Source organism: Pangasianodon hypophthalmus, chromosome 1 (assembly GCF_027358585.1).
Source record: "Pangasianodon hypophthalmus isolate fPanHyp1 chromosome 1, fPanHyp1.pri, whole genome shotgun sequence".
Taxonomy (NCBI): domain Eukaryota; kingdom Metazoa; phylum Chordata; class Actinopteri; order Siluriformes; family Pangasiidae; genus Pangasianodon; species Pangasianodon hypophthalmus.
The window spans coordinates 16092102-16117323 of record NC_069710.1 but is presented as its reverse complement, the minus strand read 5'-3'; the positions used below and the strand labels follow the sequence as shown (position 1 = coordinate 16117323).

The 25222-nt window shown below is 38.5% G+C and overlaps 2 protein-coding genes across 3 annotated transcripts; both read right to left on the bottom strand.

The window, feature by feature from the left end:
• Positions 1 to 1920: 1920 nt before the first annotated feature.
• stx12l (syntaxin 12, like) lies at positions 1921 to 9210 on the bottom strand. Its single transcript, XM_026926896.3, has 10 exons — positions 9085 to 9210; positions 7675 to 7796; positions 7265 to 7334; positions 6775 to 6874; positions 6564 to 6701; positions 6356 to 6399; positions 6046 to 6151; positions 4132 to 4204; positions 3949 to 4031; positions 1921 to 3852 (listed from the first exon to the last, which is right to left on the bottom strand). Exons 2-10 carry the CDS (start codon positions 7772 to 7774, stop codon positions 3760 to 3762), a joined length of 807 nt encoding a protein of 268 aa, XP_026782697.1. The 5' UTR covers positions 7775 to 7796; positions 9085 to 9210; the 3' UTR covers positions 1921 to 3759.
• Positions 9211 to 13053: 3843 nt separating this feature from the next.
• On the bottom strand, positions 13054 to 17986 carry LOC113534038 (tRNA selenocysteine 1-associated protein 1). Of its 2 annotated transcripts, none has more exons than XM_026926615.3 (7): positions 17467 to 17622; positions 17248 to 17345; positions 17015 to 17114; positions 15373 to 15428; positions 14555 to 14747; positions 14380 to 14416; positions 13054 to 14302 (listed from the first exon to the last, which is right to left on the bottom strand). In XM_026926615.3, the coding sequence occupies exons 2-7, from the start codon at positions 17331 to 17333 to the stop codon at positions 14160 to 14162; spliced, it is 615 nt and encodes a 204-aa protein (XP_026782416.3). In that variant the 5' UTR covers positions 17334 to 17345; positions 17467 to 17622; the 3' UTR covers positions 13054 to 14159. The 2 variants fall into 2 exon arrangements, with proteins under 2 accessions (XP_026782416.3, XP_026782415.3); XM_026926614.3 differs by lacking the exon at positions 17467 to 17622 and adding an exon at positions 17630 to 17986 and having other exon boundaries at positions 13056 to 14302.
• Positions 17987 to 25222: the final 7236 nt, after the last annotated feature.

Genomic DNA, 25222 nt, shown 5'->3' with positions numbered 1-25222 from the left:
AGTGAGCCTTTAGTTTAGGTAGAGCTGGTTTAACATTAATAAAGCAGGACGTCCACTTCAATCATCATTAAAATCATTCTTAATCACACCGAATCAAATGAGAGATGTGCATGGCTAAGTAATTAGACTCTTCATGCTTTGAGCTGTGAAGGGCAGCGGGGGTGGTCACTGGCTGATTGATACCACACATGACGCATGAAAAGTGAACAAGGAGCACTCTACAGCACCTCAAGGATCACTCCAACTCACAAGCTCTGGCTGTCAAAGACTCAGAATTCCAGGACGCTCATTTTCTATCCAAAGGGCAAACTGCTTAGATAACAGTCTCTTCAACAAATATAAGAAAATATATGCAATTCAGTTTTATTTGTATAGCACCTTCGACAATGGACACTGTCACAAAGCAGCTTTACAGAAATAAATACATTCAGGACATACATTTTAAATTTATAAAGTTATCCCTCATGAGCAAGCCAGAGGCAACAGTGGCAAGGAAAATCTCTCTGAGACAATGTGAGGAAGAAACCTTGAGAGGAACCAGACTCAAAAGGGAACCCATCCTCATCTGGGTGACACTGGATTGTGTGATTATAAATAATTCCCTTGTATAACTGTATACTACATGGTCAAAAAGTGCAGTTGTGCAACCAGGAAATTCTTTATAGTTTTCACTTGAAGTCTATTTTGTCGAAGTTATCAGCTGTTCACTGATGGAGACTTGAGTGCAAAACTGTTCATGGCAATTGCAGTCCAAAGCCATGTTCATGGTTTCTAAGTGATACCATCCACAGTAATCTCATGTATCTTTAGGCTGTCCATGTGTGGCCATCCTCAGCAGCAGCAAACGATTTCCAAGTGAAATCACTCCAAAGACATATATTCCACATATATTCCAAGACAAAACATTAATTAAGCTGGTTGTTTGAAAGCTACAGCACTGCCTGCTGCTCTTACTCATAAGGACTCCTTTATAAAGTAGACTATTAGAATGCATATTCAAAACTTACTACATATTTAATACAACTATAACAACATATGAAGTGTAATAAGCCTTCAATCGATAAGCATTCAAATGAATAAATAATGTATCAGCCAGGTCCTTGTCCCAATGTCCCCAACAAAAATCACAATTTATTTTGGCAAAGCTCAGAATGGTTACAAGTATTTAATGGCTATGCTTGTTATGTACATTTCCATCAACATATCTGTAAATATGGACTATGAAGATCTTATTTCTGTATATTCCATGCCACCTAGTGGTTAAAATAAATAATGACTCTTCCACAACTGCATGCAGAAGCAACATATACTTTAAAAAATGTTTTGCCAATTTATTTAATTCATATCTCACTTCATTTGCAGTAGCACAATAGATAGGCCATTCCATCCCTTATTTGCTCATACACTCCGTCACTCACCTTAAAATGAACGGTGGTTCGGTGACACAGCAGGCATCATTGCTGCAGGGTCCCAAGTTTGATCCTGGAGTCAGGTGACTGTGTGTGTGTGGAGTTCTGCATGTTCTCTGGTTGTCTGTGTGGGTTGCCTCCAGGTTATCTCCCAAAATCATGCCAATAGGTGAATTAGCTAAGATAAATTGCACCTGTGTGTGAATGTATGTGCACAGTGCCTTGAGAAACACACGCATTCCAGTGAGGGTGTATTCCCACATCATGCCTAGAGCTCCTGGGATAGACTCCGGTTCCACTGCGACCCTGATCAGGATAAAGCACTTAGTGAAAGTGACTGTGAGTGAGTGAGTGAAACTGGCATGAACCTACATCAGCAGGATCTGATCAATGCACTCATGTTTGCACTCACAAATTCTCACTTCTGTGCACATGAAACAAATCCTACAAAAATACTGGCCACTGTTTTCAAGTGGACCAGAGACTGCAGGAGAAAAATAGACCGAACATCTTGATGGACATTCTCATTTATTTAATATATACAGAAAGACAGGTGTAAAGTGAGAGGCGTCATCATGTGGATCATAATGAAATCTTAGACTTCATATTTCCCACTCTAGTTTTTGGTACCTAACGTTTACTGTAAGAGCCACACTAGTAATTTTCAGAAAACAAAAAACAGTGGAAAAAGATTTTAAATATAGATAACGTTAAAGAAGTTCATGGTGAGAAAGAAGCTGCGCCTGCAATCCTATTGTGATGATACTTTACTAAATATGAGTAGTACCAGTCATGAGAGGAAGATTTGTGTTCACCAGAATAACTGTGTGTGCATGTGCGCACGTGTGCACGTGTGTGCGTGTTACAAGAGCATACTACATATTGGTACTTAAACTTAATCAAAAACATCACTAATGCTAACATCAGATTTTACATAAAAACCCATACATTCTCACAGTTCGTCATACATTCATCACAGTTCAGCCAAATCTCAACAGATCATTGTAGCAGAGTTCAGAGTTTCAGTTACTGAGCTTAGATTAATGAGTTGACACACACACACATTTACACACATGCACACAAGCATACATAAACATAGTATCTATATCGTTTGAAAGAACGCCCCACAGTAGCCTCGTTATATGAATGGCAGCCACCAATATATGATATATACATTTTGTACCACCAATGTTACATACATGTTGAAAAAAAGCATTTTCTTTAAGATAACAATAATGTTATTATACAAAAAGAATATCACTGAGCCACTTTTGGAATTTACAGTATGCTTTCAGAGACAAAACAGAATATCAGGAACTACCTGTACAGTATGTGCCACACCTTCATTAGAGCAATTCACATCAGGACAATGACACAGATTTGTTGTTAATTCTGTACCCCAGCACACCAGATTTGAAATGAAACCATGAATGACATTAAAGAACAGCTTTAATTTGGTAGTTTGTACATCTTCATTGGGTAAAATTACGTAGGGATGAGAGTTCTTTTTTTTATGTATACTGCTACCATTGTATGAGACCAAAAATAAATAGAGAATTTGCCATTTAACTGTTTCTTGGATGGCAGACATATGCAGCATCACCCACATATCATCATGCCACCCACTGCTATTGTATGTGGAGTTAAAGAAACAAACAATAATGGATATAACTGTAAAAACTGAACAAAAATAAACATTCACCTGAAAATAAAAGTGAAAAACTTTTATGATAAATTCAAAATAATCTGATCAGAACAGTGAAGATTTTCTAAAAAATATTAGCCATATTTACCATTTATATTCACTACTGAATATTACTATCATTTTGATAAATACATTTATAATGGGTAATGAAAAGCATGAACTGAGCAGTAATCATTTACTTTTCTTTAATCTCTGCATCATTTTATCATTTAAATAGCCATTTTTGTTACGTACAATGAAGTATGCCAAATGAAAAAGTGATAACAAAATATGGCTCATGTTTTATAAAACTTGCAGTTTTAATCGAATCGCAATTCAATCAAATAAAATAATCAATCACTGTTTCATTCACTTTTCATTTTAATCAACTTCATATTTGTTCACCAAATCCATTATCAGTGAACCATCACCCCTCGTACTATTTTGCATAATACTTGGAAAATGCACAAGACTCAACTTGCCCTACAAAGGTGTAAAAAGCAATACTGGACATGCAAGATGCTGTCAATATTTAGTGTAAATATGGATGTTCTAAATAATAAAAGCAATTATTTGCAGTTAATTTCCATACACAAACAAAACACTCACCAGCCAGTCACCACTGGATATCTTAAAGTGCACCAAATTCAAATGAGTGATGTCACCTTATTTGGTAGCTTGCCAAATAATAATGGCAAAGACAGTCACCACTAAGGACAGCACTAAAGCCAGAATACACATCCTCTTGCGTGATTTTCTCTGGAGAGGACAAAGAGAGACAGACAAATCGCTGATGATGTTCATTGTGCTACAATAAAATAAGGTTAGGCCAGTGTTAAAACAACGCTGCTGTACCTGGTAGTAGGCAGCACGCTGCAGTTGCTCAGTCCCGTGCTCCACATGCACCTCAGCGCTCTCCACATTAGCCTCTATGCTATCTGTGTGTGACATACACCGTAGACATGAATACCAGAACAATGTCGATTGATTAAAACACAAGAGGACAACATGTCATGTATGATTGATGGGTATACCCACCTATTATATCGCCCTGGTCATGAATCATAACTGCCAAATCTTTAAAAATCTGGTTCACGTCCATGATATCTGCCTGCAATAACATTAACAGTTAGATTTTTTTTTTCTGCCTTAAAACAATTAAGATATCATAATTGAAATATTTAATAATATATATAATAAATTAGCTCAGGTATATTTCTATAAAGATGATGTTTCCATTAATTAGCCAAGAGTAAAATACAATTGACCCCTGGGACCTGAAATGTATGGGATTAACTTGAGGTCTTTAGTGATGATGAAGAAAAGAAGCAAAGATGCGGCCTCAGTGAATTGCAAAATATTTAGATACTGCATGAAAATTAAGGATTTGAGACACTATTTTCCTGCAATACAGTTTTGCCTTTTTTTTTTTTGCAATACCAATTTTTTTTCTTTTCACTTCTTTGTGTTACTTCAAGGTTCAAGGTGGCACTTTTTGCTTTTTTCTTGATTTTATTTGTACTTCAGTTTTATTCTCTTTCAGCATAGGTTTGAAAGGAAAAGGAGTGAGAGGAATGTGTGCCTTGTAAGTGTAATTTTACCTTCAGCCAACAGACAGCAAAACAATAGTTTACCTTATGGCCAACCCAAGGCACAACACAGGATGACAGGTATGTGTTGTTTATACTTCTGTTTATTTAACAGTATTTAATAAACTCCACTAGGGATAATGTTAGTAGCTAGTGAAGACTGATGAACAATGGATTTATATTTTTCTGCATCATAATACAGTAGACCACCACGTCCCTTATATACTGATAGTAAGTTTGTAAACAACAAAGAAAAAGTAAATGAGGAACAGATATAATCAGTTTTGTTGTGCACTTGAAGATGGCTCTGAAACACTGCTGTTGGTATGTAATTACAACTGCGAATTATTAGTACAGTCATAGTATATTTCAGTTAATGTTCACCTCGAGCAGCTCAGACTGGGGAAAAATGTGATTCGGTCAGTACGACTTTTGAGACGGTTTGAGTATTTCAGTAACTGCTGATCCCCTGGAATTTTCATGCACTACAGTCTCTAGAGATTACACAGGATGGTGTGAAAAACAAACAAAACAAAGCCACAGTTCTATGAGCAGAAACACCTCGTTAATGTGAGAGGTCAGAGGAGAATGGCTAGACTGGTTCAAACTGTTCAAACAGGTGTTCCTAATAAAGTGGTCAGTGAGTGTAAAACTATACATGTGACTACTCTTTCTTTCTGTGCACCTACTGGTGCTGACCCGGTCAGACTGTAGAGATAATTCTGCTTTATAAATGTATGACAGTATGTTGTAGACTGACAACCATTTAGATTATTTCGTGTTTATGAGCAATGACAATCTTAGTGATAACCAAAGTTTTTTTTTTCATGATTGTAACCAAATAAAGTTTGTCTGTCATGTCTATTAAGCCAATTAACATAAACTTAAACTGTGCCCCCCCTTGGTCATGTTTTTTTAAACCTCAGATTGACCATAATGCTACGAGTAGAACTGGTAGACTGTGAAGTTAAAGACATGACGCATACATGACACATTCCTCTCCTGTGTCAAAAGAGAAACAAAACTGAACTGCAAATAAAGGAGAAAAGTAGAAGATAGGAAAAGTATCACAAAGGAAATAACACCAAGAAGGCAATGTGGCATTCTAAAATATTTTCTGTACAAGTGTTGCAAGAAAAGAACGTGTCACTTTTCCTTTGTTTGCAGTATCTCGACGTTACTGTAAACTCACTGAGGTCTCATCTTTGCCAACATTAAAGATATCAACTAGACTCTTGATCTGCACAAAAATAGATCAGCAACGTTGCAAGCTTAGAATAAAATCAGAGCCTGCAGTGAAGAACTAGAATTGAACACTGTATGGTGGTTGTTTACTCTCAAGTTCTATAACCCCAACTGTCACCTCCAGTTGCCGGATGTTGGTTTCCCTCTCCTTGATCAGCTCCAAGTCCTCTTCTGTGATGGGCTCCTCTTCAACCTGACTCTGGAACGGCCCTGAGTCTTCATTCCTACAAGTTCAGAGCACAACACTTGCTAGTGCTATCCAAAGATCTCATCTGGCCTATCCATTCTTTAAACATCTTGCACAGTTTGCTCCTTATTACAGTTGGAATAACTTGCTTATTACACAACATAAATTTGGCATCTTCATTATGTATGACAAGTGACTTCATGGTTCACTTCAGCCAAACTGAAATTATACGTTCACCTACTTTTCAAAAGTCACAAGTTGCTCATCTTGGTTGCTTTCTTCAACCTACAAAAACAGAAAGAGAACATAGTCAGAGAAACCTTGGATTTATAGGTTGATAATTATATTTTACATAGAAGTGCACACATTTAAAAAAAAAAAAAGCTTTTTGCTACAATACTATGACTCTGGAAGACAGAAGAGGGTTTGTACGTTCCACTGCATCATACCAGGACGCGTGAGCCAGCTCGAGCCCTGGCCATGGACTCTCTCTCCCTCTCGGCTGCTCGACGTTGCACCACCTGGAAGTTGTTGAGGGCTGCTGAGAAGTCGTTCATCAGCCGGTCCTTCTGGATCCTCTGCTGCCGCTGTGTGAAGAATGTGAATGTGTTCAACAGCTCTTGGCTTGAATGCAGCTTTCTGGGGAGAAAATGAGCTCACCTGTTCTGAAGGAGACTGAGGTAGAGGTAAAGAGCCCAGTTCTTTCAGGTGCTTGTTGGTCTCTTTGGCTAGCTGATTTGTGTAATGCTGCATCTGCTGACTGAAAACCACACAGATCTGTCTGTTAACAAGTTTGTTACAATAAAAGAAAACTTGTAAAAATCAGGAAGCTCTGTTAGTAACCGCATTTTATTTCAACAGCACTAAGACAGGCAACTAAAATAGCCCACATTACACTCATAGTTAAGGATTAATTCAGTAACAATGAGTTGTTGTAATGAGTTAACTGTACCGAGACAGTCTAAGGACATACATATGATTTGACTATTAGACTCACTGTCTTCCTTGCATTTTTCTTTTGAAAGAAAATGCTCTTATAAAATTGTTCTGTGCAGGATATTATGTCCAGGAGGACAGATCAAGGATTTAGAAAGGCATTAGAAGAGGGTGATAGATGAATGTGCTAGGAACAAAGACAGGCTTGACTCACAGTCTGTCCTGAAGTTCAGGAGTGTCTGGTCTGCTACCAAGCTGGAACAGCATGGATTTGATTTGGCCGGCTGAACACAAAAGACAGAGAAAAATGCACAAAAATTAATGGAGAGCACTACAATCAAGAAACAAAAAATTCCATGTATTATTCTTAGTGATGGTTATATTGGAAACCTAATCTTGATTTTTTTTTTCATACTGAGTAATAGAAGTGATGAATGTCAGGGGGGTTTAATCCTGGAGAGAGACAACTGAATAATAATTTGGCACTAAGTCTATTCCTCCATGTAGATAATTAATATAATAGTTATAATAATCACGGTATTTAAGGGCATTCAGAAAAGTCACATGACTGCTCCTTGTTGAAATATTGACTGTGGCACAAATGTTGCTACATAGGATACTTACTGTTGTGTGTTATTTTCTGAATATTAGAGCTGCATGTCTGAAAGAGGTTGCTGAAGTCTCGCGGCTGCGAGCGATACAGCCCCATTTTTCCGGACGACATGTTGGAGACTGAACACAGAGCCCTGCAGAACAGGATTATTATTATTATTCCTTAATAACACATGAATAAACAGGATGTCAGTACATAATGATCCTTTGTGCATTATGGCAGGCATGCTTGCATTCTGTATACAGGCACCCTAACCAGTAGCTTCTAGTACAAATGTTCAGTTCAAAAGTTCAGTTCAATTCAGTTCAGTTCAAGTCAAGACACAAAGCAGCTTTAGAGAAATCCAGGTCAAAATCGAGATCTTTTATGAGCAATCCAGAGGCAACACAGCAGGAAAAACTCTCTGAGCTGACATGAGGAGGAAACCTTGACAAGAACCAGACTAAAAAGAGAACCCATCCTCTTCTGGGTGACACTGGATAGTGGGATTATTAAATATTATGTCAAATAGTACTAAGTAGTATTGTTTGAAAAATTTGCTCCCAGTCAAGTGTGTGATGACTTGCATTTTTATGGTGCTAAACTGGTAGCTGCAACTGTAGCTGCTTATTAACTGCATTATCCTCATATTTACAGTGCAAACCTAAAGAAGCACACAACAAACGCTACTCTTTTTGTTGAACCTGCCCTTTAATGGAATTCTGGGTAATGAAAAGTCTGGTCATGTGCTCATTTTCTCACGGCAGAGCTTTCTATCTTCCTCCAAATATATTTCTTGTGCACTTTACATCTTTCTTTGCTGACGCTTTGGGACACACACAGCAGTAAGTGCAGCCGGAACTGTAACCTACACACGGCGTTTCAGCTGGAGCAATAAATAACGTTACCACTAGTAATGTTACTCAAAACAATTTAAATGGTGCCTTGAGTGGGTCAAAGGTTCATGGTTTTGTCATTTGTTGTAAATGTTGTTTATCTTTGCTAACTTATTCGAATATTATTTCCTTAAGGAGTTGCTGTGAGCTACGAAACGGCCGTTTCCTCCAAACCTGTCAAATACGCATTTCACACTCGATTTGTGTGTGTGTGTGTGTGTGTGTGTGGGTTTTGTTTGTTAGCCGTCATAAAACTGCAGCGAATGGAAAAGGCCATGTCTGTACTGCCTGGTGTTATTATTCCACGTGTTATTTGGGGTTAAAATAAAAGCGACTGGCTGTTTATAACGGGCTGTTTGAGGCTAAGAGGAGGATACATCCGCTTTCCCTGAACAGCGCTCATGTGCTCAGGCTAATGTTTACATACGAATCATACCACCGGCTGGCACCAATGTCCGGATTCGTCCACCAAAAATACAGCAGAAGGTCCTAAATACGAGTTATTAACGGTTTAATAAAGCAACCGATGATAAACGGTTTACTTACGATGCGTCGATGCAGCACAGTTTTCTGTCGTTGCTCGATGTTGCTGTGGAGACCCAGCAGCCCGCGCGCGCGTCAAGCCGCTCCCATTTAATCCGGCGCGTGTCTCAAACCGAAAGGGGGGGCGGGGGGGTGTAAGAGGGAGGGGGGAAGGGGGGTGTTTCACGTACAAAAGCAGAGAAAAGACACTGTTTTGTTTTTTGTTTTGTTTCCTTCACTCCTTTGTTGTCACTAAATTTCAGGAAGAACAGTAGTCTGAATGTGTGAATATTAACCTAAAACCTGTCATGTCATTCGAAAGAATAAAGATATATTCATCACTTCATCAGAAAGAAAGAAATACAACATTCACTGAGCGCTAGGCTACAGGTAAAGCAGCTTGAACATTAATCAGAAATTAGGAATAAAAGAGTCGTATCTTCCATCCTTTCAGCTCGTGTAAGGGAGTGAAGACTAGGTAGCCCAGGCTGTTGGAGACGTGACTGCATTGTGTGCGTCCCATGACTTCCACACGATTCCAGCCACACTCACATGACCACTCAGGACTACTCAGGGCAGAAATGAACCAGATTACTGTGTAGCCTACTCTTCAAGATCTGACCCACTACAGTCCAGGGATCTCCAGCTAAAATCTGTAAACTAACATCATCAAACCGTTAATGATTTGTTTACACATAAGACAATTTCAAGTAGTTAAATAAATTTTATTTCCTAGTACCACTCTATGTGACCACTTTTGACTAGCACCACTGAGTCTGAAGAGATGAGACTGTTTTGAACTTAGAATAAGAATAGTACTTCTTCCAGTCGTCTTTAAACTGTTTTCATAGTGGACTCTTCTATCTGTAAACTGACATTAAAACTTAAGATCAACAAAAGCAACAAGCCATGTCATTCATTCTCTAATTATACCAAAGAAGGTAAATAACATGTCTATGAAATCTCTCCCCTTTCTAAGGTAATGTCTCTAGCCCTGTAGCTAAGGTGGTGTCCAATGAAGTGCCTTAAGCTAAATCATTTATATACAGTAAATGCATGTGTTTGGATGAGCTGCAACAGAGGATCTACTACAGCAGCTGGTTCATGTTTAGTCCCTAAAGCTACAGCCATTTTTTCATAGGTGTATTGTCTCTGCTACAGTATTTTTTTTAAAATATTCAAATAAAGATTTAGATGTAATTTTGATTTACATCCTAGATATGTTTGTACCTAATTTTTATATATAGCAGTAGTTGCCAAAGATGCTACACATATGCATTTGCAGACAGATTAAAAACCCTGAAGTACCATAATTGGTGCTCTTAAACTTTTATGGCAGTTTATAAAGACAGTGTTTTCATGTGTTGGTAGGCTGGTGTGTCAGACCAAATAAAATAAGGAGCACCACCCCAAACTGCTAACCGATACTGAGAAGCATGACTTGTTCTGTCCTTACTTACTAAGAAAATCACAGTGATGATTTGATGTGATGATCAGCAATGATGACATACTTGAATCCTGGGACCTCATTTATCAACATTGCATAGAAAACCTTCTAATTAATGTCATGCACAAAATATAGACTTCCCATACATGCAATAAAATTGAGATTCATCAAATGTGCATAGGCAGGTCATACACACAAGTGTAAGTAATGAATCTTTATAAATACCAATCGTTTAGGCATCATGCTCGTGCAATTCACTGCTCAGGGAAATACAGACATGCTGGCAATTAACCATGTTTTATGTATGCACTGCACTCTCCAAATGGCATGACACGTGACATTCTCCCATTTTTAACACCCCAGCTCTGTAACTCTGTAACTATACATACAAATCTAAGCAAATGTTTGTTTTGATTAATCTCACTCTTTATGCTGAAACATGTGTACATACAGTGGCACTTATTCATCATAGTTGTATAGAAACGAGTGCAGATTCAAGCGCGTGGGATGACATACAAATGACTCTGCATCTGATTCATGGAACTGTCATATGACATCAAAACTTGTGATTTAAGCTCCCACTCACTATTCCCTTATTTACAAGTTACATTTACATCTGGCCATTCTTATTCACATTTAGAAAATTTAGAACACTAAAACCCATTACCTATATTCGTGCATACGGTTATCACAAGGGAGATTGTGATTATCAGTGTTATTTCATATAGTTACTGTTATTGTTATATTACTGTACTTACTATTGCATATTTTTAACTGCAAATAAAGCAATTTTCAGGTCATTAAAACCATATGCTCAAATTTACACACACTCAGACCAGACATGAGTTTGATAGTATGGATACGCATCAGATTAAACTGATGAATAGAAAAACTATTGGTGGAATATGTGTATGCTCATGTTATGATCAGATTGCACTGTAAACATTTTTAATGAACAGAGGCCAAAATATGTACAGATTGGCATGTAAACAACATCTATAAATAAGGGCTCTCACTGACGTTACAGTTTTTCTACAGTAACTTGTTGCTTTTCTATTACTTTCTATTACTGGATTGGGGTTTGAGCCTATATTAGACCCAGAGATTTAATTGGACTCTAAAGAGTTTGGTTTTGCATACTATGACTTTGTGTGAATAAGTACTCATGTAAATAGGTAGATAATTGCCTCCTTAAACCTAAACACCTTAAAGTACATTATTTAAACTATGCAACTACAGTCTAAAGCAAATCATTGAAGCAACCTAGTTTAAATTGAATTATTGGCATAAATCATTGCCAAATCAATTACTGGTGGCAATGTTCAAGCAAGTACATGGGTAGGGCAGTCAAGGATGTCAATGAGTAATAAAAGGGCAGAAATATTTCAGTTAAGCCTAAAGGCATGAACATACTGTAAGATGTGGTTTGATTCATAACAGCTTAGTAATTAAAATTTCATGTACAAAACCACTTCTTGGCTCAAATATCTGTTAAGCAGTAAGTAATAAGTACCAAAATAGATTCTGAGTATTTCTGTTGTCCAACTGAGTTGTATTTCATAAAGCAGGATGTCAGCAGGGTAATCGCCAGTTGCTTAGCTCCAGGTTATCAAACCATTCTGTGAAATAGGTATTGGAAATGTGGACGAATTTGAGAGAGTTACAAAACTTTCAACAAACAAACAAACACATGTCTGAGGAATGTGTCAGTCATCTCACACACACACACACACTGCTTTTACCAATACCCCTTACAATCCTATGGTAACTGACTGACTGGTGCCAATTCAGATTAACTGCTAGAGAAAATCCAGAAGCATTATGTTGAGTAGTTGTGTAATTGTGCTTTTATCCAAATTCCATGTCATGGTGTGTGTGGTGCTGCAAATGGGAGTCAGTGCATACCAAAACATTTACAATAGTATACATCATTTGGTTTTGGTAATCAAAAGAGAATGTATCTGGCTAATACTGGCTTGGTAATGGTATGTATAAGTATTTGGAACGGTTCATTTATGCATTTAGGTAACGATTCTGTAGATATATATGTGATGCATTATTTATGCATGAAAGCACACAGCTGAAATTGTTCAGGGCTCAGATGTGCTGCATACTTTATAGCCTATTTAACAGACAACCTATCAGGTGTTGAAAGTACAAGTATATTAGCACAAAAATATTTGTTTTTGTATTTAAGATGGATTTTAGTCTTTATATGCTGCCTTTCGGTCATGATGTAAATTTTATATTCTTTGCAAATTATCAGTGACAGCATAACTACTACATGTGCTTCTAAGCTTTAAACAGACTTCCTTGAAGGGAAGATAGAAAATAGATTTTCGTTTTCTCACAGTAACAAAAAAGAATATTGTCCAGTGGAAGTGAGCGAACATGAATGTTCACGTGGTTTCTGCATACGTGTTCACTTCTTAGCAAACTATGCTCAAATATTAGCATGGTAATCAAGTAGGATCCGGAATGTATTAAGGTCTTGCGCTAAGGTATTTCTGTAGGCTTACAGCCCACAGGTAATTTAAAATATGAATGTATTTATTACAAACTCCACTTTGGAATTTTTTCTCTTTAACAAGTCAGTATATCTAAAATAAATTCATTGGCAACACAAGTAAGAGGATCTGAAGACAAATGTTGTAGCTGGAAGTAGCAACACCTCAAACTTACCCACTTCTGCTTAGAAAAAATCTCAGTAACAAGCCCATAGAATACTCTTACCTATGACAAGGGATACATGTACAGATGTAGGTTTCAAAGCAAGTATTACGACTTGAGAATAGATTATGGCAATGTGTTTGATGCAAAAAACACTGTCTTCAGTTCATATCATAGTAATGATAAATTATCTTGTTGCAGGTTAATCAAGTGTAGTAAATTAACCGTGAGGAATAAATGTAAGTGATGATTTATAGCAGAGGAGGATGGATGGAAAAAGTGAAGGCTCTGGAAACAATTAGTTGCAACAACAGAGACACAGCAGTGTTCATTACAATGATGAAAATATATTCCTTACAAAAAGCAAGAAACCATTCTTTTGACATATTTTCCATAGGAACACAAACAGTGCAGAAATATCAACAAGTTCTATATCAATGAGCACAATGGTGTGCGTGTGTAAAATTAGACTGCTGCATAACCTCAAAAGATTCTTACTGTTTACAATAATGATAATAATGGCAACAGTGCAAAAGACACTTGGGGCAAACACATCATCTGATCTGACAAACATCAATTTCAGTATGAAATACCCTTTAACATGGCCAGCAGTTAATAATGCACCTGCCCCCATACCAAAATCAGGAGTATCAGGAGATTGATTCATAGCAAAGAAAAGACATAAAATAATTTAGAGTAACCAAGCTGTGCAGCTTGTCCATTAAAAAAAAAAAATGAAAAGAACCAGAAAGAAAAGGAAACGGAACAGCTTCTGTGGATTGCATCCTTTCAAGCACTGCATAAAAGTCCATGTTATATCCTCATGTTTCAGATATCTGTTGTTTAAACTCACTCCCATTTCTCAGGACACTGGAGAAGATGGCATAAAACAGCTTCATCCTCACACCTTCACACAGGATCTTCTGAAGGGACCACGTTAGTCCTCTGTCACACCAGAGGATATGGAGTCTGTCTACTCAAGCTATGAGTATTCAGGAGGGTATTCAGGAGAGTCAGGAAATTCAAAAGCAGGCCAATGGCAGTCTATAAGGGCATCATAGAGCTCCTCACTGTCCATCATGAACTGTCTGTTTGCTTCTCCCACATCCAAGCTTAAACTGGGGTCTGAAGGAAAGTGAGCAAAGAAAGAATATCAACTTAAAGAGATGGGTAATATGACACAACGTACGGACAGCACTTACCTTCAAGCCCATCATCTTCACTTGTGTCTTCATAAGCCTAAAATGTTGGAAAATATCATTTACATAGTAATGTCTAGGCTTGTGAATGTTACCAGATATTTGCAATATTTATGGAGTAAACTAAAATTGATTTACACGCATGTAATTAGAGGTAATCTAGGAGGATAGAACCTACCTGATTATAGCAGTTATATGAACTGCTGCTCGCACTCTGATCATATCCCCAGTTTGAGTAGTAGTTAGGGCACTGCTGATAGTACTGGTTGTGGTCACATGTGTACGGCTGAGAGCAGTTGAAATCATAGTACTGGTTGTTGTCACATGTGTATGGCTGAGAGCAGGTGAGATCAAAATACCCACTGTCGTTTCTGTGACAATAACAGTGACACCACACGTTTGCAAGTCTGCCCAGTATGCAAATGCAATAACACTAGTCGCAGCCTCAAAATTCTGCCACAGGCTAAACATCTTTTGCCCATGCTTGCTTAAGAAAAGTAACAAACTCTCTGGCAAAATCTAGACACCTGGCTTACAAGACTACAACGACAGTACACCTTCTGATTCTCTTAGTAAGATACTCTAGACGTTTTACATTTATAGAACAAAGCATTAATGTGTTTGGAAAAACATGAATTATTGCGGCTGTATAATTATGCCTTCTTCCTGTATATATAGAATATACAAATCAAAATTAAGATGTGCTTAAGTGAGCTAAATTTTACTACAGAAGGGCTATGACCACAAAACATCACATTTTTAACTGTTTTTTGTTTTGTTTTTTTTTTTTTTTTGGCTCTGAGGACAGACATCATCTAATTGTACATTTCTTTTTTCAAGGGAAAAGAAGTCTGCTTAAGTACTAATACATTAATTATTATAAGCCCATGTACACATTATAGAAAATTTCACAGATACACAGCATTGTATACTGTCTACATACTATGTACTATGAAAAAAAGCAATTAACTAAAAAGAAAGGCAAGTGATGTCTACCTGTTATCTCCTGGCTTCCCAGTATTCCCAGCCATCTTTAACTTGAATCTTCTGGGCTGAAGAAGTAAAAAAAAATTAATTTAAAGCATCCCCTGATGAACAAGAGATGAATTTTCAGTGACAAAATCATGAATCATTATTACAAGAGGACCAGAGACAAATGTTTTATGCATTTAAGTTCAAAAGAACCACGTCTAACAGAAATATAGGGGCTGCTGTCTAGATTTTTTTTTTTTTTTTTTTTTTACAGATGATTGTAATGTAATCTACAACCTTGAGAACTATGAATCAGAATACATGTAGCATTTTAAGGTTCTGTGCCATTAAGATAAATGCAATCCAAGAACCAAATCCAAGAACTGTCGAACTCCCATTGTTTGACCCTGAGGCAAAGCCTTCAAACTGCTTCAGGGCTGGTGTGCAGTGCCTGAGCTCAGCTTCTGTCTTAGATGCTATATGCAAAATACCAACATGTCCCCCACAGCAGTTATTAAATTTTATATATATATATATGGAAGAAAGACAGAAAAGAACACTGCTTATGCTGTTTAAAAAATTAAAGAACCCTTTGGAAAAATCAGGAGGGCTGAAGTGTGTCCCAATATGACTGTAGAAGAAGCAACAGCCTTGTAGTCACCCAATTATCATAAGCGAACACCTTTCTCGCTAAAAGGAATTTCATTTTATTCTCTCGCAAACAAACTTTTTTTTTGTCCAAATATTTGCTCATTATTACAGTTCCAATTGTTTGCTAGCATATATTGACCAAAGGCTTGGGAACTAATAACCTCAGGCATATTCTGGCACACACAATTCAAGTCATCAAGCTGTCTAAACTGAAATCTCTAGAAATGTGGAATAAGCACCTCAAATTAGGTTTGATTAAACTGTAATTTACCCATGAATATAAATCACTCAAGAATAAAGTTTTTCAAGCTGTACATATTGTCTACATGCAGAAAAAGTAGTACATGATGTACACAATTAATGACTGCAACAAAAGGAACAATTAATTATTATTGTCATTTCATAACATATGTAACTAGCTGTCCCTTATGGGGTGTTTTGTATAAGTCATCAATGTTACTGTTATTCAGTGAGTATTACACCAAAATTATGTGGACACCTGACCATCTCATAAAGTTCTAAGCACACAGTTGTCCAGAATGTCTTTGTATGCTGTAGATTTCTCCTCACTGGAACTAAGGAGCCTAAGTTCCAGCATGACAATGCCCCCGTGCACAAAGCGAGGTCCATAAAGACATGGTTTTTCAAGGTTGGTGTAAAAGAACTAGAGTGACCTGCACAGAGCCCTGACCTCAACCCCACTGAATACCTTTCAGATGAACTGGAACGCTGACTGCGCCCCAGGCCTCCTCTCCTGACATCAGTGCCCGACCTCACTAATGCTCCTGTGGCTGAATGAGCAAATCCCCACAGCCATGCTCCAAAATCTCATGGAAAGCCTTCTCAGAACAGTGGAGGCTGTTATAGCAGCACAGGGGGAATATTATCCATATTAATGCCTATGATTCTGGAATGGGATTTTCAACAAGCATGTATGGATGTGACAGTCAGGTGTCCATATACTTTTGGTCATATAGTGTATTATCTATAGCTGGAAATGAGGCAAGTGAACTACCGGCATGGATCGTGGTAGAAGTTTCCCGTTGACTTTACGGAGGCATCTCTCTGCTGTAGCTTCATCCGCCAACTCCACAAAGCAATACCCAACAGCAGACCTGTAATTCAGTCCCCAATATATTCACATGGCAGAAAATGATATGCATTGGGCCAATGACAAATGGTCCACTTTTAAAAGAGAAAAATATCTGAAAAGAGGAAGAAAAGAGTGTGTGTAATTTGCAAACTTACTTGTTTGCTTTGTTTCGAACAATTTTTACACTGACCACAAGCTCTCCCATGGTGGCAAAAGCCCTGGAGACAAATTTTTCATCCATGTAGGGATCAACCTGTCAACAGTAAAAGAAGACTTGTAAAACAATACACTAATGCCTTGGCTCTTACAGCAGGGAAAGTATTAACAACTGCCTGCCTGGGCTGTAACTTTTCTACCTGCCAAAATCTCCTTACTCTTTGAAAAGCTGCAATATGAAAGCATCATTCCAATTTCAGCTCCATCTTTCAGTTAAAGATAAAAATCTTGCATGAACAAGTTCTCAGATATCTAGTTACATTTTTTTAGTGTTTTAGTCAGCTGTTGCACCTCACTCCTTTCCATTCAGAACATACTCACATTACCCATCCACAGGCAGCTCATGACTCCCAAGCGAGTGGTTTGTGTTGATGAAGAATTCACGTTTTGACTGCACTTCTTCTTCTTCTTCTTCTGTACCATTCCACCACGAAATAGTTCCTACTGCCACCTAGTGGACACACCGAGAGTGACCACAAACATGGGATTCTGCTTTACCCAACGTCCAAATTAAACAAATAAATAAATAAAGCGGAACATTTCAGGTCTACATCCATCACTTATGTTCTTCTGTCAGCAAACTCAGAAGTAAACTCAGAAGTTTTTACTATAATTCGCTGTTAATAGTTCATGTATTGCTGAGGGATTCATTAACACTGAACAAGCGCGTGCTCAATTGAGGCGCGTGCGTGAAGAGGCTGAAAGCTTGGGTTGCCAGGTCCAGGGATTTCCCTCTGAAATGGGCTAACGAGCACGACTCGGCTTGGCTTAGGTTACATTAGGTTATATTAGGTTAATTGTATTAAATCCCAGAGTCAAGGCGTTTAAAGAAAACACAACAATTAATGTATTATGGTTAGTCATTGTATAGATTTATAACAATATATGTAGTACTATGAGACTTTTTAGTACTCTGGTGGAAGAGTGAAAAGGTGATTTAATACTGTTGTGCTGTTACAGTGTAAATATTCCCCTGCACCTGGCAATCTACAGGAGTGTAGAAGTTTCCAGAGAAACAGGACATTTCAAACAAAACCAGATTTCATGTCCTGAAGCCTCAGTTGATGGGAATTTTTTCTGAAATGTCCTGTTTCTCTGGAAACTTTGTGTACTAGGATTAACTTGTACTATTTTACTACATCCACTATCATTACTGAAGTAGGGGAGAGTGGGGTAAGATGTAACAGTTGTTTTCCAGGAAGTGGAATCTATTTTATATTTTGTTAAATGTCTTAAAAACTTGTATTGCTTTAAAAATCCATATATAACAAGATTTGAAAACGGGCATGAATTTTTACTTGCGAATTAGGCTAAAACATCTATCAATCCGAGTCACAGTTATGATAGCTGTATGTTATTGCACCCTCAGTGTGTGCATGACGAGCACCGTATCCACGTTTGGCTCAATGGTTAAGGCTCTGGGTTTCTGAGTAGATTGTTGGGGGTTTGAGGCCCAGCACTGCCAAGCTGCTACTGTTGGGCCCTTGAGCAAGGCCCTTAACTCTCTCTTCTCCAGGAGTGCTGTATCATAACTGACCCTGCCCTCTGACCCCAGCTTCCTAACAAGCTGGGATATGTGAAGAAAAGAATTTCAGTGCTGTAATGTATATGTGACAAATAAAGGCTTTGGCTTCTTCTTCTTCACATTTCTCCAGGCTGGGAGTAATTCTCAAGACACAAAGGCAAAATGTCACCTCTTTCTCTGACTCTTCTGTATTGTTTGAGATGGCCAGGCTTTTTATTTTTCTCTTTTGTCCACTCTTTTTGTCAAAGTTTACTAAAGTAAAACTTCACACTCTTACAGCTGTCTCCACAGTGCTATCCATCTTTGAAATCTGATATGCCAGCTAACCACCTGAGCATTGACAACTGTCAGTCATGCTAACCCAGGGTTTAGAATTTTATTTCCATTTGCATAAAAAATTAATGCATTATTCAAAATGTTCCCCAGATGAGGAAAATTACATTCATACCACAAAATCAAACTTTTGACAGTCGGTTCTGCAGGGCTGTGATTAAGTAGCTGTTCTTTTGCTGGCAGACAGAGGATGCTAGTGAGCATGTGCAGAGTGAGTAACACCACTGCAGCTTGTTGCTGATTGGAGCAGTTGATAATGTTACAACTGACCCCACTCTCCCCTACACTGCAGTTGCTTCAGTGTACTCTTTTGAGCTAGTTTTGGTGACTGCTTTCCTTTGGCCATTGGGATGGTCGTGGGACAGTTTAAGTGGCTATAAGGTCTGCTTTTGCCACACAAACCTGCCTACTAGTACGTATAATACTTATAATACTTTCTTAAATAGGCTTAAATAATGAAAATGTACTCTATATATGTTTTTCAATTAGAGAGTGATCAATAATTCTGATTTTAGCAGCAGATGGATCTACTTATAGGCCTGCTGTTACAGTGAGAAATTTTTTTATTATTTCTTAGCATTTTCTCCAGTTCCCTTATAATTTTTCTTTGCACCTTCTTTACACCTCACAAAACAAAATTAATCATAATATCAAGATACAGTATTACAGTAGATGCAGAACTAATTGTGAAGTTCTGTAGCCTGCAGGTCTCAAGGACAGCGTTCTTATGCAGGCTAACACACCAATGAACTGAGCTTATAAAAAATGTTCGCTACCCTCATACTACAACATGTTCCACTATTTCTGATGGGCTTAGCCCAAACAGCAGTAGGCAGTAGAGGTTACTGACACTCTTAGTGATAGTGATAGTAGCACTAAACAAGTGTCTGTATCAGCATCCCTCTTTCTCCAGGCTCAATGTGGAGTAAATTCACATACTAAAAGTGGTTAATTGCTGCCGTCTACACGCCTGATTTGAGCTGCTTCACGCCTGTCGGGCCCCATCGCATCAACCAGACCATAGCAGGAGTCACTCTGTGTCATTAACAGGCAATACACACACCCTAGAATCTCAGTGAGACATACTGATACACAATAATCCCTATAAGTCCAGTTTTATTCAATAACGAATTGATGAATTTAAAATGTAAATGCATGTATCATAATGCATGTTACGGAATAAGAGTGAAGGAAAAGTACAATACTGATTGACAGTAGAAATCATTTCTGAGTATGATCCCTGTTTTTGCAGTAGGGGTCACTCTTGCTTTCCTTTTACACAGCCAGTCACGATGTTTTATGACCCTAAAAGGCCTATCATGAAAAGTAGAGGTCATCATCAGAAATTATTTAGAAATGAACTGCAAAATGACCACTTAAAATCATGGCATGCAGATAAAGATGGCTTCACTTTGTCCAGAAGCTCTTCTGTGATAAATATGCTACGTGCATACCAGCTCAGCTGTGAAACATTCTGCTATGGGCATGTATGGCTGCAGATAAAACTGTCTCACTTGCCTTTATTGTGTGTTGTGATACACTCATGCAGTGGGGTGAATTCTGAAATATTTTAACTCTTCTGATGCTGCTGAATGCCTTACAGCTCAGTGAATATTGCTCTCAGAAGACAATGACCAGAAGCAACCTGCTAAAGCACATGTGCACTCTTTTTCATGGTAATTTGTCTAATTCCTTATAGTCGATTACTTCCTAATCAGAATTTTATTTTCAGGAGCGCAGGGCCAGGACAAACCCACTTATGCAGTACACTTATGTGACTCCTTCACTTTACTGAAACAAATCAAGGGTCTTTTTGAAGATTTTTTTAATGACTGCTGTTCATACTCATTCACTAGAGGTCTATTTAGCCATCATGCTGAAGCTGTTAGCCTGATCTAACTGTTGTGACAGCACTTTGGATCTCAGTGTGCTCTCACATGTGTTGTTCTCTTGGAAGCAATGCAATGTGCAAGGCCCCACAGTCCTGCCATCATCAGATTCCTGTCATGGCCAAGAAAATGTGTGTGCTTGTGTGTGTCTACCATACTTGATCTGTAAAGGGGGAATTTAATTTTTATTTTGATGTATAGATTTGCTATAGCATGGTGTAGAAAGAGGTATTTTTGACCCATGCATTAATATTTTTAGGCAAGTGGGATTTAAGTAGAAGCCGGAGCTGCAGTTTTTAATGAGTGAGGGGGCGGAGAAAGAACAGAGATGGAGGCTGAAGATGGGGGGGCATGGTTTTGATCTGGGGTCCTTCTGGAGAGGCATACCACACGCATGCACACACAGACAGACAGACACACACACACACACACACAGACACAGAGCATTACTTGTATAACCATGCTTGTGAAGATGTTGACCTAAATGTTAGCATAAATTATCTAATCCTAAATCTAAAACCAGCTTAATGTGATCAAAAACATAAACAATACAGCTATGAACTATAATATCCATAAGAGATATTAACCATAGTGCAGTGCTGTAGTATATAGTATATAGATTGTGTTTGTGCATGTCCCCAAATTTGCTAAATTAGGTTGGGATCTGTTCATAATTTTAGACAAATCAAACCATTAGGTGCACCCTTGTGCCCTGTAGATGCAGGAACTGAGAGTACTCCTAGCTATGTTTTATTATAGGTTAAAGGTGATCAACAGAGTAAGTTTGTATTGTTTTGCAGTGACCCTTTCCACTAGGGGGACAAGTGGACCCAAACCATGCCAGCAAAATGCCCACCACAGCATATCAGAGCCTCCAGACCTTTCACTTTAGAGGTCATGCCTGTACTACAGTCATGGTGTATGCCACACATGCAGTCATTTACATTTACATTTATGGCATTTGGCAGATGCCCTTATCCAGAGCAACTTAGAGAAATGCATTGAAGTCTCTATCAATAAATACATTCTGATACTGGTTCGCTAGGTCACAGACTAAGAATACCATCAGTCCAAACACGCAGTTGGGGAGGTAATATAGTAACAAGCACTCAGACAGTTTCACCCACATGTTGTTAATATGGTAAAGGATGACACATTTGACTCGTCTACAAATGTTTTTTCCCTGTGACTTTTTGCAACACTGAATTCTCGAATATGCATGTCTTAGTTAATGCACTACAATCCGAATATAGCATTCTTCTCTATGTAGAACTCTGTGACAGTTCCTGATGGCAGTCTCTATCACGCCCTGCATTGACATTCTCAGTCACCTGAAGAACAGTTGCTCTACATATTTCTGTGCATATTGCACTAATGCACTTGCATCATGGGATAAGCATGTACACAGCCAGCCAATGTACAGATAAAGAGTGAATAAATGTATATTTTCAGTAGACCGTACTTAAAATTAGACTTGAAGATAAATACAAGATAATCCATGTTCCTTAGAGCAATATGGCAATATTGTATTTCTCTGTTCATCAACCTAGTGTGTGTGTGTGTGTGTGTGTGTGTGTGTGTGTAAAACAACACTGTGTGTGATGGAGTATGTGAGGTCCAGTCTATCACTGTTATTAATAACACTAGACCCGACAGCCTCACTCCAATAAATAAACCCAGCATGCCCTCCAACAGCCGTCATATTCCTGCCCTATAGCCCTCCATCTATCAGCTAGCCAGTTCACCCTGTGCTTAAAAATGCTGCTGAAATATAGAGCTAGTGAGATACACAGAGAAAGCCAAAGAGACCAAGAGACAAAACCAAGAAGAGGAAGACAGGGACAGAGACAGAAATGAGAAGGTAACACCAGTTTTGATCCAGATGGACTGCAGGCCTCATGGTTGCCTCTCCCTTTCCTGACATTTCTTTTTTCGTTTTTTTTTTTTTTTTTATGTATATATTTGTTTTATAGCAAAGCTGCCATGCGGTAACTCTTCACAGACTGCCTGTAAATTTGTTCATTTGGTAAAGCTATTTGAATACTGTACATGTTTAATAATGCTTTAAAAACAGTTTTGGAGGAGGGCACAAAGGTAACCACAGAGTGCTGGAACTGTATTCACAACTTGTAGACCAGCCTACAGCTGCAATACCACAGAGCCACCTTCTCTCGTTTAAAAAATAACAAGAAGTGTGTCCTGATGCATTTGGGCTGAGTTCCTCATTAATTTGTTGAGAAATATTTGTGCATGGAAATGTATTATTCACAGTTTAGTCCAGCACCACGTTACAGTTGCAGAAAATAGTTTATACGTTTCTCTAGCCCACAGCTGATTTTTTTTTTAAAGAAAATTGATCCTGAAAAGAAAAGTTTGCATACAGTTAGAGCAAATTGAAGAAGAAAAAGAAATGTAACTTATACAAAAACATATTATACAAAAATGGAGATGGCAAAATAGCTTACGTTTAAGATATTCGTTCAATCCTTCATCTTCAGTAACCATTTTATCCTTTATAGGATCCAAAGCCTATCCTAGGAACTCTAGACGTGAGGTGGGAATACACCCTGGATGGGACGCCAGTCTGTCGCAGGGCACCATGCACACACAATCACACACTCATTCACAGCCAGGGGTAATTTAAAGTAGCTAATCTAACTATTGGAAATTGGGAGGAAGCCGGAGAACCCAGAGGAAACCCACATGTGGAGAACATGCAACTATGGAAGACTAAGAAGCACTCAATTCTACCCAACAAGAAACTGACAAATGTAAATGCTTCTCATTCAGATTATTTTAAAGTTCATAATGAATATCAGTGTGATTATTTATTGGCATATAAATAATGATAATACACTTTGTGTTATAAGATTGTGGTGAAGTACAATTATTGTGCCTCACACAACTGAGAGCATTAAAATGGTAGCAATCAAGACATCTGTCATTCGTGTACAGAGATTCTCATCTGTCTCTTTATATGTCTGTAACCTGTAAGCTGAAGGGCTGAAGATGGAGGAATATGAGTTATATGGGTGATTAGTAAAGAAATGTACAGTTGTGTGGAAATGTTGGAATGAAAGGGCACACACCAGGCAAGAGCCCATGCTGACCCATATTGATGTTTGTACTATGTAGATATTAGTGAGTGTATGTGTATGTATGAGTGTGGGGCGTGGGTGTGTGTGTGTGTGTGTGTGTGTAGGGGGGGTTGCATGTAGTGTCTAGTGAGCCTCCATAACATCAAACAGCTGGAAGTGATAAAATATTTAGGATGTACTGGGAGTCTGTGATTATTAATATTTTCTTTTTCTTTCACTCCCCCCTCCCTTTCTTCAGTTGTTTGACCTTCCCTTTCCCTATACCCTTGATGAGGAAGGGACATAACAGACTGTTAATCAGGGCCAGAACCCTGGCGGCCTTTTCTCACCACGAGCAGGAGAAATGGTAGAGGCGGACCTGTGCTAGCCAGTGCTCGCGCTCCCAACCACGTCTGAGGACACGTCATGCTCCAATGACACTACACACACTCACACAAACTTGCATCACGCATGCACAAGAACACTTCCCATCATCCCTGTCACCTGTGCAGGCAGCACTGGGGCAAAGAGGAAGCTACTTGATATTCAAAGGAAAGACAGGAAGAGGGAGAGCAAGAGGGAGAGAGAGAGAGAGAGAGACAGCATGGCAGAACGAGAGGAGCCATTCAGTTTGTGAAATAAACATAACATGTGGGAGAAAACAGGCTGATGATTTATTAATCCTCCCCACTGCCTTTGATAATTCATTCCAGGAGACAGGATCCAATTTGAGCGGAGCAAAAAGCACCCCCTAACCATCATCAAATAATAGGTGGAGCTGTCAGGTGCCAGCTCTGATGCCTCCCTGCCTTGGCTAAAGAAAGGAGAGCTTCTCTGCAGCCTCCACTGCAGCGAACCTGGCTAATTCATCATTTTGTTCAGACCTTTGAACAGCAGTTATTACAAGTGGAGCTCAGACAGCATATCATTAAAGCCAGTGCAGATGTTTATCGTCAGAGGAATGTCTCCTCATGAAAAACTAGCGACAACGAGATGATATTAGTGAGGCCGTTAGATTTGTCATGCATTGATTAAAATGGGGAGCCGGGGAGATGGAAGTGTGAGGCTGATATTTTTGTTCATGTTGTAA

Coding starts and splice junctions, on each gene's coding strand:
- stx12l (XM_026926896.3), bottom strand. CDS start 7,774: ATGTCGTCCGGAAAAATGGGGCTGTATCGCTCGCAGCCGCGAGACTTC. Junction 6,702..6,774: donor CTCAGTCTCCTTCAGAACAG/GTGAGCTCATTT, acceptor TTCTTCACACAG/CGGCAGCAGAGGATCCAGAA. Junction 4,032..4,131: donor TGACCAGGGCGATATAATAG/GTGGGTATACCC, acceptor TGTCACACACAG/ATAGCATAGAGGCTAATGTG.
- LOC113534038 (XM_026926614.3), bottom strand. CDS start 17,731: ATGGTACAGAAGAAGAAGAAGAAGAAGTGCAGTCAAAACGTGAATTCT. Junction 17,115..17,247: donor GTTCGAAACAAAGCAAACAA/GTAAGTTTGCAA, acceptor ACTGAATTACAG/GTCTGCTGTTGGGTATTGCT. Junction 14,748..15,372: donor GGGAAGCCAGGAGATAACAG/GTAGACATCACT, acceptor TTATTGTCACAG/AAACGACAGTGGGTATTTTG.